General features: G+C 52.6%; 1 protein-coding gene across 6 annotated transcripts; it reads right to left on the bottom strand.

The window, feature by feature from the left end:
* Positions 1 to 448: 448 nt before the first annotated feature.
* LOC147736662 (glutathione S-transferase P 1-like) lies at positions 449 to 16,348 on the bottom strand. Of its 6 annotated transcripts, none has more exons than XM_086953416.1 (8): positions 16,194 to 16,306; positions 16,004 to 16,057; positions 10,987 to 11,022; positions 6,205 to 6,311; positions 4,922 to 5,009; positions 2,804 to 2,907; positions 1,127 to 1,234; positions 449 to 1,045 (listed from the first exon to the last, which is right to left on the bottom strand). In XM_086953416.1, coding segments are annotated over exons 2-8 (633 nt in total). In that variant the 5' UTR covers positions 16,005 to 16,057; positions 16,194 to 16,306; the 3' UTR covers positions 449 to 856. The 6 variants fall into 6 exon arrangements, with proteins under 6 accessions (XP_086809542.1, XP_086809543.1, XP_086809546.1 ...); XM_086953417.1 differs by having other exon boundaries at positions 16,004 to 16,026; positions 16,136 to 16,300; XM_086953421.1 differs by having other exon boundaries at positions 460 to 1,045; positions 16,004 to 16,073; positions 16,235 to 16,348.
* Between the last annotated feature and the right edge of the window lie 1,392 nt (positions 16,349 to 17,740).

Raw genomic sequence — 17,740 nt, 5'->3', positions numbered from 1 at the left:
TATTGGTGGGTTTGGAGAGGACGGTAGTCTGATTCTCTGGCTTCTGCCAGAGAGAAAGGATCGGATCCAGTCAAGGGCAGCTCCTTGTATCCCAGCGTCATGAAGTCTGGCTGCAAGAGTGCGATGAGAAACTGTTGAAGGCTGTGAAGATGTATAGAAGGATGAGGGGTGCGGTGGTCTACTTCCTAGATGAAAAACGTGCACACATCCGAGCAAAACACTAGATTTGCAGGTGTATGGCTAGCATGTGTATATAAAGCCATACATGCTACAAACATACAGCTCCTAAGCAACACTGAAGAGTGGGAGGGGGACTTTGTGTTTGGTAAAGGCCAGGACGCTTCTTGCTGGGGAAGAGAAGTATCTAAAATCTTGCAAAAAGAAGGCGAGTGGTAGTGTACATCACTGTTCTTTCATCTCCCACCCCTCCAAGAAGAAGCAAGAAACATTCACATTTCAGAGCATTTATTTACCTTCATGGTACAAAAAACATTTTTTTCAAAGATTCACATTATTTGGTCCTTCAGAGATTGACATTTAAGAGATGTGTTCACAGACTACCCATTAGTTGTCCTAGTTTACAAAAGTTACAAAGAGCTGAACTACTTCGCTTCCCAAAGAGCTACACAAACGCTCACCCCTGGAGAGCTCCATGCAAGTCCCTAGAGAACTGAAACCTGAGCGGGGTTAGACAAGTGCTGGTGAAGGAGCCCTCAGCCTAGGTGCAGGCGGCTACAGAGTGCTTTGCCACCCAACACTTGGGAGTAAAGGCTACTTCTAGTTGGGTGCAGGTGGGCAGTAGCAGTCCATCTTTTGAGGTGGCCAGCACCCACCAGTGATCATCTCTGACTGGGGATCACTGTTTGCCATTCCCGTTGATAGGGCGAGCCTTGCGGGCATCTGACTCCAGGAAGGCCTTGAGGTTGGGTCGTGCAGAGAGGCGCTCAACGTATGCGTGGAGGAGAGGGAAGTCCTTCAGGCAGTCTGGAGCGAGCACCAGGTGAGCGAAGAGGATGTCCAGGAGAGCATAGTCCGCGTACGAGATCTAAGGGAGAGAGAAGGCAGAGTTAGAGGCGAGACCCTGGAAGAGATAGAGGTCAACCACCACAAGAGACGATCCACTTACCTTGTTTCCAACAATGAACCCTTTCCCGCCGTGATTCTTTGACAGGAGACACTCAAAGGGTTGAAGATCTTTAGGCAGATTTTCAATGTATGGAGCCTTTCCATCCTCCTGGGGGAGGGAAAAAACGAAACAGACTTAGTCATCAAGATCCCTGTATCATTTCAAGACTGCGGTTGAATGGCAGTCGACATCTTCAAACCAACATTCCTTCCGATTGAGGCCGAGTGATGTCAAAGAAACGAGATCCCAGAACACAACCACCCAATCTGATCAGACTTACAAGAGCAGGTGGGCAAGAGGCCCAGAGTGGAACCCACCAATCAGCGTCTGTGGAGCAAAAGAATGATAGATCAACCCACATCCTTGTGACTGGGGGTGGGTGTTTGCTTTGTCCAGCATTCCGTCCATCAATTGTTTCTTTTGCAAGATGAATTGTGATCGGACAATTCCAGTCAGTTCATCCATGGTAATAAGCCTAAATTTATGTTAATACATCTATAACAAGCATTGGCACGTGAGACGGCCAGGAGCCAGTGATAACAGTGATTCCTTTTACCAGTCACACCAATGTTACCGTGGTCTGTACTGTCCACACGCCTGCCACCCATACTGCTACACAGGCTTTTAACTACAGTTTGGGACTAGGTACGCTAACAAGATATACCGTGGCCTTTCCTGGAGCAGACACTCCTAGAAACAGAACGATTCTGTGCTTGAAAGATGCTAGGACCTGATGGAGGCGTTACTAGACGCCTGATTGGCTGTTGCATTGTGGTTAAAGTGACTTTGTCTATCCTCAGAAGATGGTTTGGGACCTAATCCAATTCAAAAAAGTTATACAAGTGAAAAGCAATAAATGAAGGCCACTCTAAATGAGTGTGGGCGGGGGGGGGGGGGGAATTCACTGGAGTCCTTCATGGGAGAGGGTAATAGTGGTTTGATGGCTGAGAAGCTGTGCTTTATTTTTAAGTGTGTACTTTACATTTTGTAAACGTGGCTCTTGGCTCTGATAGTGCTCACTTTGAGAAAGAAACCCAAGTCAAGAATCTCTAGAGGAGATTCAGCTCCTCTGGACCACCACATAAGCCAAGCATTGGCAAAATCAACACTCCTGACTTTACTGGACCAATGCATGTAGACACAGGCATTCGCATAAACTAACAAGGTAAGGTGTAAACTGCACACCACACTTGTAAACAGATTATGAATAGATAAATGCATTTAAGAGAAAGAAATGGCTGGAGGGAAGAGCGGCTCTCGCCACACCCCACAGATGCGGGGCAGGGCTCGGGTGGTTAAGAGGAAATCCATGGAGGGGCCAGCATCAGAGGTGTGAAAACAATCAAGTGTCTTTAGAGAGAAGGTTGACTGCAGCAGGACAACTGCAGAGAGGACAAAACTGCAGCCAGAGTGGGTCGAAGGGGCTTCACATGCACCATGCGGGGGGGGGGGGTGCATCCTGGAATAACCAGGTCACCAAAAGGGTGAAAAAAAGCAAAAGATGCATCCTTGGAGCTGAAGCAGACAGACCATCAAGAACCATGGTTGGCTTGAGGGACCTTAATGACCAGGCGCCATTTTATAAGAGCCGGGTGCCAAGTCCCAGGAGCCAAGTGCACGGATGTGCTTCCTCGAAGGAGGGAGACAGCAGGCAGGAGAGGTGGTAGTGCCACTCACGTAGTTCTGGTAGATCATCTTGGCGTACTTCATGCGCAGGTCTTCCACGCCATCGGCGACCATGTCCATGTTGGCCGCTTCATGGTTGTCCTTTCCGTAGAGATCTGGAGGAACAGGGAGTGAGCGGGTTAGACTTTGGAAAGAAGGGGGCCCCTACATAACTAATGAACTAGCTATACGCAGGGAAAAAGAAAGACCTCAGGAAAAGTACTATAGCCAGTTAAATGAACAAATGACAATATATTCTAGGTGTAATGCACAAATGTAACCACTTATTGTGATCAATGAACTGATCAATAATACACATATATTACTATAGAAATATAGATTTGTTTATTTTACAAATCTCATTTGTCTCTTTTGGATTTAGTTCATATCAATTCATATATAGTGACATTAACAAAATCAATGTACAAAACTAGAATTTAGATAAAATTATTATATTAGCAACACATTTCCAAAGGGACAATAACTATACAGTAGATGTAGAGTAGATGGAGGCAATGCGGTAGATGTAAGCTACGCATGTTTCGGCATTACTGCCTTCATCAGGACCGTCTATTGCACTGAAAGTTAGTATATAGCAACTTGCTCACAGAAAAAGAGATAACAGGTTTCCAGATAATGGATACAAAGATTAGTGCAGAAAGCTCTTCAAGGTCTCAAATGTTACTTCCTGACGGGGTTTAGAGGACTAACGCCGGCTGTAAAGCGATAGTGCCGATTGAAAATTGCGATGATTTTATTATAGGTTATAGTCTTTTAAAGGGCACTGCAATTATATATCTGGGCAAACAGTTACGCAGATGGACGTCCAACCGTATCAATGTGGGCAAACATTGAGACATGAAGATTAATATTTACAGCGGGATGCCTTGTGGTTTGAAGATCATGTTGGTAAAATGCCGCCTGGAAATGGCCAATGGATATCCCATAAGCTTTAAAATGAATTCCTCATGCGGCTCTGTCCAGATAGCGATAACCCGTAGTTCCTCAGGAATCGCCATAATTATGTACATACAGGCCCTTTCCACACTCTGACATGGACCTTGCATGCATGTTCACAGGCTCTTTCCACTCCACCAGACAGGAGTCCTGAGGATGGAGACAGGCTGCTCCACCCACGCCCTCCAGCTCGATTCAAACAGGGCATTTTTCTGCCGTTTTGCTACTGGAGCTGAAGTATTCGGTTACAATTGGGCGAAGGCGGTATGAAGCGAGGCGCTTATTGGCTGCCCCTTCAAGACACCATAACTAGGCTCGTAGCCCTAACAGAATCCTTGTAGGCCAATAGGTCTCGCTTTTGGGACTGTATAACTATTTGGTTATGCAGCACAATATCCTTGGTGCAACAACATTAACTGTTGCATGGTTAAACACTTATAAGGTCACAAAGGCGAGCCCTATTGGCTAGGCCAATGCTGGTTCTCCTTTGCGCACACTCCCTTCCTCTGCTGTCTCTGCACGCCCTGTCCTCCGCTGTAGCACCACGTGTTACCTCCATCATCCCTCCCTCTTCTCCTCACTCCTGCATTCCTCTCTCCCCTTCAACCCCCCCTTTCTCTGCTCATTATCCTTTGTCCCTCTTCCATTTATCCTCCGCCACAGCCCTCTGGCCTCTGTTGCTCTCCATTCTTCCCTCTCTCTGCTCCCTGGACCCCCTGCCCCTCCCTAACTTGGGACGTCACTGCTCCTGGACAGCAGCCTCCGAGCTTTGAACAGTCTGGGGTCCTGGGAGAGGTTGGGCTGTAAAGTTCCACAAGTCATGAATATTTCATTCTTTCTAGAAATGGTAAAGACTAAGAGAAAGGCAGGAGGGAGCGCGTGCTCTTCTGACAGGTGCCCATTTTAGGCTTCGGCTCCAGAGACCAGGTTTCCAGACATCACAACATTAAGGGGTAATTGGCTAAAAATGTAAAACATGCATTGGCATAGCCAATAGGTCGCGTCTTTGGGACCTTTTAAGTATTTAGTTATGCAGCACAATATCCTTGGTGCAACAACGTCAACTGTTGCATGCAGTGATCCTTAGCAAGGAACAGCCTTTCAAAGACACTTCCTGTGCTAACGCCCCCCACCCCACCAGGTTAGGTGTCCCCTCTGCCAGACTCCACTCACCGTGGTTCCGGGCCAGGTAGCGCAGAATGGCATTGGACTGGTACAGCTCAAAGTCTCCATCTTTGAAGCCCGGCAGCTGCCCAAACACCTGTGATGGGGAAGGACAGGGGGTGAAATGAACAAGCACCTAGAAGTCCAGGACAGAATATCTGCCCTCCATCATTTCCACCCGAAACTAACATTACCTGGCCTGCTCATTCTACCTCCCCAGGACTGCTCCCCCACCACTAGAAAGATTGTCCCTCCATAGCAGAGGGGCTACTCCCTCCCCCACCAGAACGCCAGCTTACCAACCCCCTCCACAATGACAACTGACCCCCCCCCCCTCCTCTCATACTGTCCTGCTCCGAGACTTCCAGGGACACCAGTGTCTCACCACATTCTGCCTGGGATCCTTAAGTATGGGACTCCCTGCCACTAACCCCCTAGCGCCTACATACAAGGACTGCCCTTGACTGGCTCCCTACTGGAGCAGGCCACCTAAAGTGACCATATTCAACTAGCCACGTTTCTGGGAGAAGTTTCCAAGAACTAAATGTGTTGAACTTGCCAATGCTTGTTCATGGTTTACAATGCAGCGCACCATGGGGCAAAAATGGACAGATGCGTGACATCTGCTGCCGTAAGGGCGGTGCATTGCTGGAGCTGCGATGCAGCTCCAGCAAGGCTCAGGGTGCCCCTATGCCTAACACGCTGCGTCAATCCTTATGCCTCCGTCAAGCAGACGCAGGTTTTTGACGCAGCATGGCCTGAAAAGTGGCAGAGTGAAATCTTGTAGATTTCACTCAGCCACTTTTAGGAGGAGTTCCTGCGCCAGAACGCCTACATGTGGCGCAGGGCTTTAAAACTTGACGCATCTCCCTAGATGCGTCATGTTGTAAATACCCCGCACCATGGCGCTGGCTTTGCACCGCCGCGTCACAAAAGCGACACAACGGCAGTGTAAAGGAGGCGCAAGAGGCTTGTAAATCTGCCCCTTAGTCCCTAAGCAGCAGTGTGGCTGACCTGAACCCCACACACCAGGCTCGGGAGGAGGGGCACACTAGCGCCTTCTGACCCATGTCCAGGCACTGGGCCTCAGGCACCCCAGTCTCCCCTTACACCCTTATCCACTGGCAGACCTGAAATCCACAAATCACAGCATGGAAGCACCGGCTCAGCGCCACGAAGCGCGTCCCAGCGCCTTGGGTCCACTTTCAGGCGCCTTCCAGTAAACCTCGCCTCCGATATACCGACTGCCAGCCCAGCTTGCACCACCGCACCCCGGGTTCAGTCAGACTTACGCATTTCTTTTTGAGGTCTCCTTGGGTCCAGTGGTCAAAGGTCACAACGTCCTCCTTCCAGTCCTGCCCCTGGTCTGCCAGCAGCATGCGGGCCGCCTCCACGCGACCTGAAGAGGGCAAGAGGTGGCATTAGAGGTGAAATAAACCATGGGAGAGTAAGCCAAGGGGCAGCTAGCAAGAGGTGGCATGAGGGGCAAGAATAAGAACCCAGTGGGGCGGCTAATTTTAAATTGTACGCATTTGTTCACTTATCTCTTTCTATGTTCCCTCTGAAGCTGAACTGGTCCCTCCAGACTGGCTGACACCACTCCCTGCCCCTTGACCCATATTGTCCCCCCCTCCAGTCTGGCTGATGCCCAATGTCCCCCCCCTCTATCCAGTCTGGCTGACTCCCCGACCTTTGACCCAGTTTGTCCCCCTTTGTTGGACCCTGTTGGACTTGGCCCATTTTGCAGGTTCACCCCTAAATTTTTTGCTTTTAATTGTGACCTGATACTAGTTTTTGGCTTCTGCGCACTTTAACACTGTCCCAGTGTGAAGTGCATGCGCAGTCTGAGTGCGTGTGGTGAGATTGGTCTGCCCTCCCGTAGGAATGCATGGGGGATAGGTGTGTCCATGGTAGTTCCTGATGTGTGGAGAGTGCAGGGGCGAATTTCGTATGTGCTAACTTGTGAGATTAAATGCTGAGCCACGGTGTGCGCAGATTTAATGTCTGGTGTGGAAGTGCCACTTCTAGAATGGTACATGTCTGTAGTAAATGTGAATTGACTGTCTGGAGCTGGCTAGTGTGCCTGGCTCCAGGAGTCAGGATGGGTCTGCCCGGTGGTGAATAGGGAGATCTGCATGTTGATGGGAGGGAGGAGTACACCTGGGACCTGAATAGGGCTGAGCCTTCCCTACACAATGCTGGCTCCGCCCCCTGTGCTGCCCCTAGCCTATCCTGTGAATGGGGAGAGGGGCTGAGCACAACAAAGTGCTCCAGAACCAGCTCCGTCTGGTTTTCCCCCTACCCTGCACCCTCCAGACAAAGTAAATATATGTATAAAAAGGGGCTGTGACCCCATGTAAAATGTGTCCTAACTTGAAGGGGGCCTGCTGCTGCTGGGTACCAGGAGGACCGCCACCCTGTTGGAGGGCCCTGTGAGCTGGCCCCTAAGCCCAACCTTTGTCCCCCATGCCCGCTGACGGACTTGCTTTGGACTACACCCCCAGCACCTGGAAAGCGCCACATCTTTATTTTACTGAGGAGCACTTTGATTGATTCCCCGGGAAGAGTTGGGGCCGTGCAGCGTCACTCTGGTGAGGGGGATAGGGGGAATCCCTAGATTAGGGATTCCCCCGGTGATGCCGGCCGCACGGGTGCCCACCCCGCTGATTTTTTAATTTTGTTGTGCAGGGGCCCACCCTGCGACTTGACCCTTTGCAACCGCCGTTGCGGTGCGGGAGCCCACCCCACCTTGCCTGCCGAACATCTGCCCTTTTAAATGCCCTAGCGGGTGCCCACCTCGCCAGGGACCTTGTGCTGTTATTTATGGCCGAGCGGGTACCCACCCCGCCAAGGACTCATTTAAATGGGAGCCTACCCCGTATTGCTGCCAACCTCAAAAATCAATTCTACCGGCCCGGGGGCTTCCTGGAGAAGGGCGCACCGCCATTGGCTAATGCGCCCCGGAGCCTTGTCATGACAGCCGCGCTGTCATTGGCTGCCCAAGAGGAAGTTAGCCGGAAGTAGACTAGAGCCCACCCAGCGCTCCGGTGCACAAGGCCAGCCAATGAAAAGAGCCGACAAGTCTGCCCGGGGCTCTCGAGAACTGAGAGCCCCGCAGCCCAGGGAAGCCGTATCAGAAGAGGGCTCCAGTCTCCTCCGATGCCAATTCAGGTAGGGGCTGGGGGAAGGAGTGAGGTTGCGCACCCCGCCGGTGCCTCTACCCTGAGCAGCCCTGCTTTCCAGAGGGCTGCTCCGAAGGTTGGTCCAGTTTGTGTATCTTGAGCGGCCCCACTTGACAGCAGGCCGCTCCTACGAGGAGTACACTGGTTGAGAGGGTCCAGAGGGGCCCCTGGCCATTCCCACAGTTTGGCTCCTTATTTCTAGAGTCCCCATGAGGGGCCTGGGATACCAGTAATTTAGGGCCTGTGTTTATTCTCTTTGGGGGCCTGTTTTTAAAAGTCCCAAGGATGACTTGGGGGGCCATGTCCAGTTACAAGTCCCAGTGGGGACACCGAAGAAGCCCAGCAAGGTCCAGGAGGAACCAGGAGTGCCAGGCTGTATATGCACATTCTTCCAGCTGTCCTGCGAGAGCGCACACAGCTGCAACGCTTTGGGGAATTTTGTCTTTAGTCCCACCGAAGGCTCATAGGGCACGCGGGTGCCCATGCACATTTACACAGCTGCCCCGCAAGTAGTGGGCAGCGGTCATGTTTAGGCCAGGTCTTGCGCGGTTGCTTTTCGCTGCATGCGCAGCCAGCCTAGACATCCTGGACTAAGAGCATTTGAGCCCCATGGAAGGCTAGTTGGCCTGGGTCGGTATCTAATGTGATCTTGGCGCAATGTGATTACCTACTAGGTTTGTGATTACCTTATACCTAATGTGAATTATGCGTTATGTGTAATGACCTAATGCCTGCGATACCTCCATGTTTTCAGGATGAGGAGGTTGGTTTACCTAGTATGGTTTATACTAGTGAGTTTGTTTCCCTGCGTGATCTATGCCTAAGGTGATTAGTATTGCGTAGTGCGTACCTACCTTTTACCAGTGGTTATTGGTTGTGTTCTACAATTGTTATTTTATGCTACAGTTATTCCAAGTGCTATTTCTACAAAGTGCTAATATCTGACGGTGGACCATGTGGCCCTGTCCTGTGTATATAATCCCCTGTAAACACTGCCCAGTGCCAGTTGGCACAGTGTAATTGTGATCTAATGTGTTTATGGTAATACAAAGGCTATTTTTATCTATAACCTTGTGTGGAGTTCCTTTTGGTGGTGTGCCTAGTGTGTTGCTCTGTGTGTTGCGCAAATGCAAGTGCTTTACACATTGCCTCCGGGATAAGCCGGACTGCTCGTGCCAAGCTACCAAGGAGGGTGAGGTGGGGTTGTCTTGGCGAGCAACTTCCTTGCCCTGACTAGAGTGGTGGTTTCTGCCTGGCTTTGGCGCAATCCTTAGCCAACCAGAAACCCCATTTCTAACAGATCCTGTGGTTATTTAAATACCTCATTTGTTCCCTTAGTGTTTATTCTTGCTTTCGCAACTTTGTACAGCGCTCAGATACCCGTAGGGGTAATGTGTGCGCCATAGAAGACTCTTCAAATAAATAAACAGCATGAGAGGGCGAAGAACGATTATAGTAACCTCTACACTCCATGACTGGCAGTGCCTTCCCAGCGTGTTCTGCCATGGATTGCAGTGTTATCCTTCTACCTGTCTTTAGTACTTTTTGTTACTTGCTCGCGCCACTTCTCTTGTAACACACTGTTTGCTACCTCTCACATTTTGTTTGCTTTTGATACTTGCACACGTGCCACCATTGCCTACGGAACGTTTGTTCTTGTGCTTGAGTGTCCTCCATGTATTGCAGTATTTTACCTCTATGTTTACTTTGTACGCTTCTGTAACCTGCACACATGTCACTCTTTCCTCCTGTAACTTAACGTTTGCTTTTGTAATTTGTTCACTTGTAATGTTTTCATGTATCAATTCTATTCCTATTGTGAAGCGCTCTGACACCTTCGGGTAAAGTCTGCGCTATATAAAAAAGCATCAAATAAACCAGGGGCGGAGAGCAACAGCAGGGCCTGAAGGGGGAGGGGTGGACACTCGAGGGTCTGGTCCTGTCCCCGAGGCCCGTCTCATCCACGGCGGGGTTCCAGGGCCCATCTTCCAAGGTGGGTTCAGGGCTTTAAGTGGGATGAAACTGGAGGGTCTCACAAAGGGGCGTGGCCGATTGATTAAACCGTTCGATTAATTAAAATGACAGTAAAAGGATAACATTAGAAACCCACCCACCAGGTGGCCAGTGTAATGAGGGGCGTGGTTTAAAACACGTAAGCTACAAATCTATGCTTAGCACAGGGGGCTGCTGACTTACTTTGCTGTTGGTCGTGGCATCCCGATATGAGACAACAAGTAACATCACACCTACAACCAGTCAGGTCCATTGGCTTTGCCAATGGTTGTTATTGGCATAAGCTGCAACTATGGCTTGGATTTAATATAAAAGCTTCCACTTAAAGCCCAGGTGAGACCACGACAATGGGTGGGTTCGGCACGAGGCCCCTCGCGCAGGTGTGGGGAGCTCCAGGCGCCCCTCGAGTCTGAGCTGCTTTGGGGCAGGAGGCGCCTAGAGGCAGCAGGAGATGCGTCCACGCAGGCTGCTATGCCGTGTGATGTCATCGCCCCGCCCCTTCCCTCTGATCTTGTGGTTTCCAAGAAAATGTCTCAGGGGAGAAAGAAAAACCGGCTGTGCTGCCCCCATCACCCGAGCTGCCCCTCAAGCGGGGCATTATTTAGTGAAAGGCCCAGACCTCGCTGGGGTCAGACCCCCCCTCGACCCCCTCCCCTATACCCTCCACCAGTGCCCCCCCTACACCCTCCACCAGCCCCCCCCGCACACCCTCCACTACCACTACACCCTTCACCAGCCACCCTCCACCACTGCCCACCCCCTCCACCACTGCCCACCCCCCTCCACCACTGCCCACCCCCCTCCACCACTGCCCACCCTCCCCCACCACTGCCCACCCTCCCAGGGGCCCCTTGATGGGCCTCAAGGTGCTGCACTCACCTCGCACGTTGAAGTAGATGAAGGTGTAGCTGTGCACTGGAAGAGAAGAACAGTCAGTGAGTCTCGGGGGAGGGGGTACAAAGGAGCATTGGCAAAAACAGACCAGGCTGACTAAGTCTGAATACTAGTGAGACCACAGCGCACACACCGCAGCAGGGGGGGTGGGGGTGGACGGGGCACGGGCCGGGATTGGCTGCACCCACGCGAGGGAGTGGGGGAGAGATTGGATGAGTGTCCTTCAGCGTCGGGTTGGCAACGCGGGCAAGTCAAGTCAAGTCATTTATATAGCGCGCTACATACCCAGAGGGTCTCAAGGAGCTTGAAGAATGGTGGGGAATTACTTGTCGAATATCCAGGTTTTAAGTTGCTTTCTGAATGCTAGGTGGTTTTGAGTGAGGCGAAGGTGAATGGGGAGTGAATTCCAGGTTTTAGCTGCCAGGTAGGAGAAGGATCTTCCTCCCATGGTGGTTTTTTGATGCGAGGAACAGCAGCAAGGGCTTGGTTGGAAGAGCGTAGCTGGCGGGAGGGGGTGTAGAAGGAGAGTCGCGCGTTGAGGCATTCGGGTCCAAGTTCGTAAAGTGCTTTGTGAGCGTGAGTGAGGAGGCGGAATGTTATCCTCTTATTGACAGGGAGCCAGTGGAGGTTTTTCAGGTGACCAGAAATGTGGTCTTCACGCGGGATGTCTAGTATGAGTCTGGCAGATGCGTTCTGGATGCGTTGTAGTTTTTTCTGGAGTTTTGCGGTGGTACCGGCGTATAGTGTGTTTCCGTAGTCCAGGCGGCTTGTAACCAGTGCGTGGGTGACCGTTTTTCTGGTTTCGGTGGGGATCCAGCGGAATGTTTTTTTGAGCATGCGAAGAATGTTGAAGCAAGATGATGAGACGGCGTTGACTTGTCTGGTCATCGAGAGTGAGGAGTCCAGGATGATTCCCAGGTTTCGTGCGTGGTCCGTCGGGATGGGTGCTTTCCCAAGGGCCTCTGGCCACCAAGAATCGTCCCAGGCAGAGGGGGAGGTACCTAAGATAAGGACTTCTGTTTTGTCTGAATTCCGTTTTAGACGGCTGTGCTTCATCCATTCGGCTACTTCTTTCATTCCTTCATGTAGGTTGGTTTTGGTGGTGTTATGGTCTTTGGTGAGTGAGAGGATCAGTTGAGTGTCATCAGCGTAGGAGATGATATTGAGGTTGTGTTGGCGTGCGATGGTCGCGAGGGGGCTCATATATACGTTGAAGAGGGTGGGGCTGAGTGAAGATCCTTGTGGTACGCCGAAAATGACTTCAGTGGCCTCTGACTTGAACAGTGGGAGGCGGACTCTCTGAGTTCTTATGGTAAGGAACGAGGTGATCCAATCGAGTGCTTTTCCTTGGATTCCAATGTTTTTGAGGCGTTGTAACAGGGTACTATGACAGACTGTGTCGAAGGCTGCCGAGAGGTCGAGGAGGATGAGGGCGACTGTCTCCATTGTCCAGTAGTGTTCTAATGTAGTCTGTTGCTGCGATGAGTGCGGTCTCAGTGCTGTGTTTGGCTCGGAAGCCGGACTGTGAGGAGTCGAGGGATTTGTTGGTTTTGAGGAAGGCGGCGAGCTGGTTGTTGACTGCTTTCTCGATGACTTTGGCCGGGAATGGGAGGAGCGAGATGGGGCGGTAGTTTTTGAGTTCGGTGGGGTCAGCTGTGGGTTTTTTCAGAAGGGCGCTGAGTTTGGCGTGTTTCCAGCTTTCCGGGAAGGTGGCGGTGTTGAAAGAGCAGTTGATGACGTCTGAGGTGTGGTGCTATGATGGAGTCTGCTTTGTTGAAGATGTGGTGAGGGCATGGGTCAGTAGGGGATCCAGAGTGGATGGAGTTCATCAGGCGGATGGTGTCCTCCGTGGAGATTGGGTTCCAGTCATTAAGGATGCTCAAAGGGGGTGAAGGTTCGGCATACGGTTGGGAGGGTTGGTCTCCGGTTTGGTTGTCGAAGCTATTGTGGATGTCTGCGATTTTGTCGTGGAAGAACGAAGCTAAGGAGTCGCAAAGGGTTTTAGAGGGAGTGATGTCGTTGGAGTTGGCAAACTCTTTGACGATGTTGAATAACTCCTTGCTGTTGTGGGCGTTGTTGTCAAGTCTGTCTTTGAATGCGGCTTTCTTGGCTGTCCGGATCAGTTGGTGATGTAAACGGGTGGCGTTTTTGAAGGCGTCCCTGGTGCTGTTTGGGTCTTTTTTCCAAGCCTTCTCAAGGGAGCGACAAAGTTTCTTGGATTTCTTAAGATCATCGTTGAACCAGGGGGCGTTTGCTGCCTGGTTTGATTTGACGTTTTTTCAAAGGTGCTAGGTTGTCGGCGCAGTTAGCCATTGAGTGAGGTTAATGGCTGCTTCGTTGGGATCCGATGAGTGGGCAGGGAGGTTTTGAAGAAGCGATGAGGAGATGTGGTCGATGGTGATTTTGTTCCAGTTTCTTCGCAGAGTAGGTTGAGGATGGTTGTGGGTCCGTCCAGTGGAGAGTTGTGGTGTGACTGAAGGAGATATGTTTGCTGGAGGTGAAGATAGGGTCGAGTGTGTGTCCTGCATAGTGGGTGGGGGTGTTAACTAGTTGTTTGAGTCCGAGGTTAGCGAGATTGTCCAGAAGAGTGGTGGTGTTGTCGTTATGCTTTTCTAGATGGAAATTGAGGTCTCCCAGTAGAATGTAATCTTCTGAGGGGAGGGCGTGTGGGGTGATGAAGTCAGTGATGTCTTCACTGAATTATGATCGGGGTCCTGGCGGTCTGTAGAGGAGGGTGCCTCTGAGTGTGGTCTTGGGGTCGGTGTGGATCTGGAAGTGGAGGTGTTCGGCGCTAGCGAGGTTGACGTCTGAGCTGGTCGAAATGCGGATGGAATTCTTATGGACGATGGCGATGCCTCCTCCTGTTTGGTTGGTGCGGTCATTTCGGATGATCTTGTAGCCTTCCGGGATGGCTATGGTGATGTCTGGAGCTGAAGAGGCGTTCATCCAGGTTTCTGTTAGGAAGGCGACGTCTGGAGAGATGGTATCTAGTAGATTCCAAAGGTCGGTGGCATGTCTATGGACCGAGCGGGTGTTAAGCAGGATGCATTTAAGGTGGTTGGTGTCGGATCTGTTTGGTGTTTGTGGAATTGGTCTTGGTGCCGTCAAACTTGCAGGAGTTGCATGTAAAGGGTCCATGGGTCTGTCCAGGTGCGGCTTGGGCGCAATTGGGGAGACGGCCGGGGTTCAGTGCTAAGAGGGTGGAGGCGTCGTATGTAAGGCGGGTGGGCTGGACATTGCGGGGACCAGGGGGTCTGGCGCGGGCCAGGCGTAGACAGGCTTATCTTTGGCACACCTTCGGCGCAAGGGGCGCGATCGCTGCGCGTAAAAGCATCTGTCATATATTGATAGTGTAGGGGGGGGCGAGGTAGGGTCAGCTGGGAGGCGGGGCGGAGGTCAGGGCAGGGAGGGACAGCAACAAAGCACAAAATGGCAGCAGGACAGTAAACGAACCTGAAATGGAGGTACAGCCTGAACGCGACGCTATGCACAAAATAAACATGTGTCCAAGCACAAGACAATCCTCCTGGCTGCGCGTTTTAAACAGTGGCACGACGATAATTATTTACTGTGCACTGATTGGTTCCAAAGCGTCTAGACTATTTCAAGCGCTACGAGCATTGATTAATGCAGACGAGCGGCTGAAATGTATGGGCGCTGCGAGGTCAATACAGTAATGGCGCGCTACGTTTACACAGCTGATAGAAATGATATGCTCCTGGGCGCTGCGAAGTCTCTACAGAGATGGCGCGCTACGTTTACATAGCTGATTGAGATGCGATATGCAACAAATGGCAGACAGGCAGGGCAGTGCAGAGTCAAGAGTCAAGAGCGTAAGCAGATTGGCAATTTAAGAGCAGCGAGAAATGCAGGTGAGCGCTACGATACCGCAGTGTTCAGTGCTGGGAGCTGCGGGGGTTTGGTGGTTTCTGAAGTGCTCGGATGCTGCCAGCGGCCCGAGGGGTGGCCCTGAGGGGCCTCCCTGGAGGCAGAGGGGCCTCGATGGATCCCTTTTATAAAAGGGCAGAGGTGTCACTCCCTTGCTCTCGCTGGGCCGGCCCATCAATGTATGCATATTAAGGGGGGCGGGGGCCTCAGCAAAAGTGGCCTCACTTGTATTCAGGGGTGTTTCACCAGTCATAAGTAATCCCTGCATTTTTTTTCACCCCCCCCCCATTTTTTTACAAAACTTCGCCGAAGGTGTGTTATGGGCAATATGCAAATGTGAGCCACTTCTAGCTGCCCGGGCCGATTTGTAATCCCAATCCAACCCTGCTAGCCTTCCATGCAGCGCACACATACACTCCCTGAGCATCACAGCGCTTTACAAGCCCAGTGAAGCGAGTGCTGTGCCCGCGTTCTGGGAGAGGAGCCAGAGCTGCAGCTCGGGGCACCTGGGCACGTGGGGGGGGGGGTCAGTTGAATCAACATTAAAGAGGCAAAGGTAGGCGGGAAGTGGATTGAAGCCCCAGCCATGGAGGGGGTGAACTAGCAATGGTAGGCGCTGTACTAAAAGTGAGGCGCTGGACAGGTGTGTGCCCTGGGCACCACCTGGCGCTGTAACAAAAGTGAGGCGCTGGACAGGGGCCAGGCCCTGGGCACCGGTCGGCGCTGCCTGTCTCGATCCTCACAGGTCAGCGCGGGGCCGAGACGGCTCGAAGCGAGGCGCTCAAGGCACTTTATACAGACTTTCAAAATCTAAGGCGTGCCGGTGAACTTCGAGGGACGGGGGGGGATGACTGAACCTGAAGCGCTGGGTGGCCCTGCTGGACCTGCCCCCACAGTCCCCAGCCTTGAGGTGGTGAGGCCAGCAGCGGAGAAAATACGAGGGTGGGGGCGTCCCGGGGACAGAGGGGCTGGGACCAGAGGGAGGAGAACGACTGAACGAGCATAGACAAGAGGACGGGGGGTGGGGGGGGGTCAGAGACCTACTGAGCCCCCGGTGGAGGGCGGCAGGCAGACAGTCAGAGGCGACCCGACCCCGGCGCTGCCGCAGACTCACTGTTGCTCGTGGGCGTCCCGGGTCTGGTGCTGAGGCTGTCGTGCCTGACGCCGGCTGGGCTGGGCTGGTGCTGCTGAGGCCGGCGGGGCTGGTGCTGCTGAGGCCGGCGGGGCTGGTGCTGCTGAGGCCGGCGGGGCTGGTGCTGCTGAGGCCGGCGGGGCGGGGCTGGTGCTGCTGAGGCCGGCGGGGCGGGGCTGGTGCTGCTGAGGCCGGCGGGGCTGGGGCGGCGACACTTCTGCTGCTGCACCTGTGGACTGGACAAGAAGGAGACCAGAGGAGCCGGTTAATTGCTACGGGGTTTCCTTTTATACGCCTCAGGGAGTCCCATGACCAGTGCTGAGTCATTCCCCAGCAACGCCCCCCCCCTCCTTAAAGGGCTAGGGGCCGATCTGATCGTGTGCACCCAGGCCGTGCACTGATACTGTGCACGCAGAGCGCCAAGCGTGCCACCCGGGCTGTACACTGACCCAATAGTATACGTGACGTCTCGTGTGCACCCCCGCCCCCCCTACCCCCCTGTACACCTATGGGCAGTGCCCGAGCCCTGTGCATCAGACGACGGACTAGACTGAGCACTGAGTTACAGGCTGTGCTCTGAAAGTGCACGCAGACTCTGCTCTGTGACTGACCGCTCACCTGGTCTGTGCACTGAGCCCATGCACGGAGACTGTGCACTGAGCCCATGCACAGACGCTGTGCACTGAGCCCATGCACGGAGACTGTGCACTGAGCTCATGCACGGAGACTGTGCACTGAGCCCATGCACGGACACTGTGCTAGTGCAGTGGCATGCAGCCTGTGTTCTGTGCACTGAGCCCATGCACGGGGACTGTGCTAGTGGCGGTGCACGCAGACTCTGCTCTGTGACTGAGCGTTCACCTGGTCTGTGCACTGAGCCCATGCACGGACGCTGTGCACTAAGCCAATCCCCGGGGATGTGATCTGACAGTGCACGGACACTGTGCTAGCACCGGTGCACGCAGATTCTGTGACCATGCATGCAGACTGTGCACTGAGCCCATGCACGGAAACTGGGCTCTGACGGTGAATGCAAACTGTGCACTGTGGCCGTGCCCAGACTGTGCCTGTTAGAAATGGGATTTCTGTTCGGCTAGGGCACGGGCCGAAGCTAGGCTAAAATCTCCCTCTGGTCAGGATAAGGGAGTTGCACTCCTAAAAGAACCTCTGCTCACCCCCTTGGTAGCATGGCACGAGCAGTCAGGCTTACCTCAGCGGCAGTGTGTAAAGCATGTGCACAGAACCCACAGTAATACAGTGTATGCCCTTCAAACGGACACCACACCAGTTTAGAAAAATATCCAATATTTTTTATATATTTTTATATAATTGAAAGAAGATCAAAAACGACAAAAATCCACAGTCCTGTATGAAAAATGTCTGTAGTTACCTAAATAAGTTTAAAACAAAGTTCCTCAATGTCGGTAGCTTCGTCCAGGGCTACCATGGCGTCGTGAACAACAAATCCAACAGTTCTGACTGGTCGCGGGCCAACTATGGTGTCGGGAAGACGCGCAAACAGTGCCTGTGAGAAATACAGGGTGATGAGGCCCTTGAAGTCCCTCTCATTGCAGGTCGAGCTCCTCTCCGATGGAATCAGGAGCGATGGTGTCGGCAGGCGGTGGAGGCTGCCGTCCAAAGTGCAGCGGTGCTACTTGCGGTGCCCTCAGGCCGTGGTGCGAGCAGCGGCTCGGTGGTGGCATCAGATGGCGGCGTCGG

This window comes from Lissotriton vulgaris, chromosome 1_2 (assembly GCF_964263255.1).
Source record: "Lissotriton vulgaris chromosome 1_2, aLisVul1.2, whole genome shotgun sequence".
Taxonomy (NCBI): domain Eukaryota; kingdom Metazoa; phylum Chordata; class Amphibia; order Caudata; family Salamandridae; genus Lissotriton; species Lissotriton vulgaris.
This window is presented reverse-complemented; position numbering and strand designations above follow the sequence as displayed.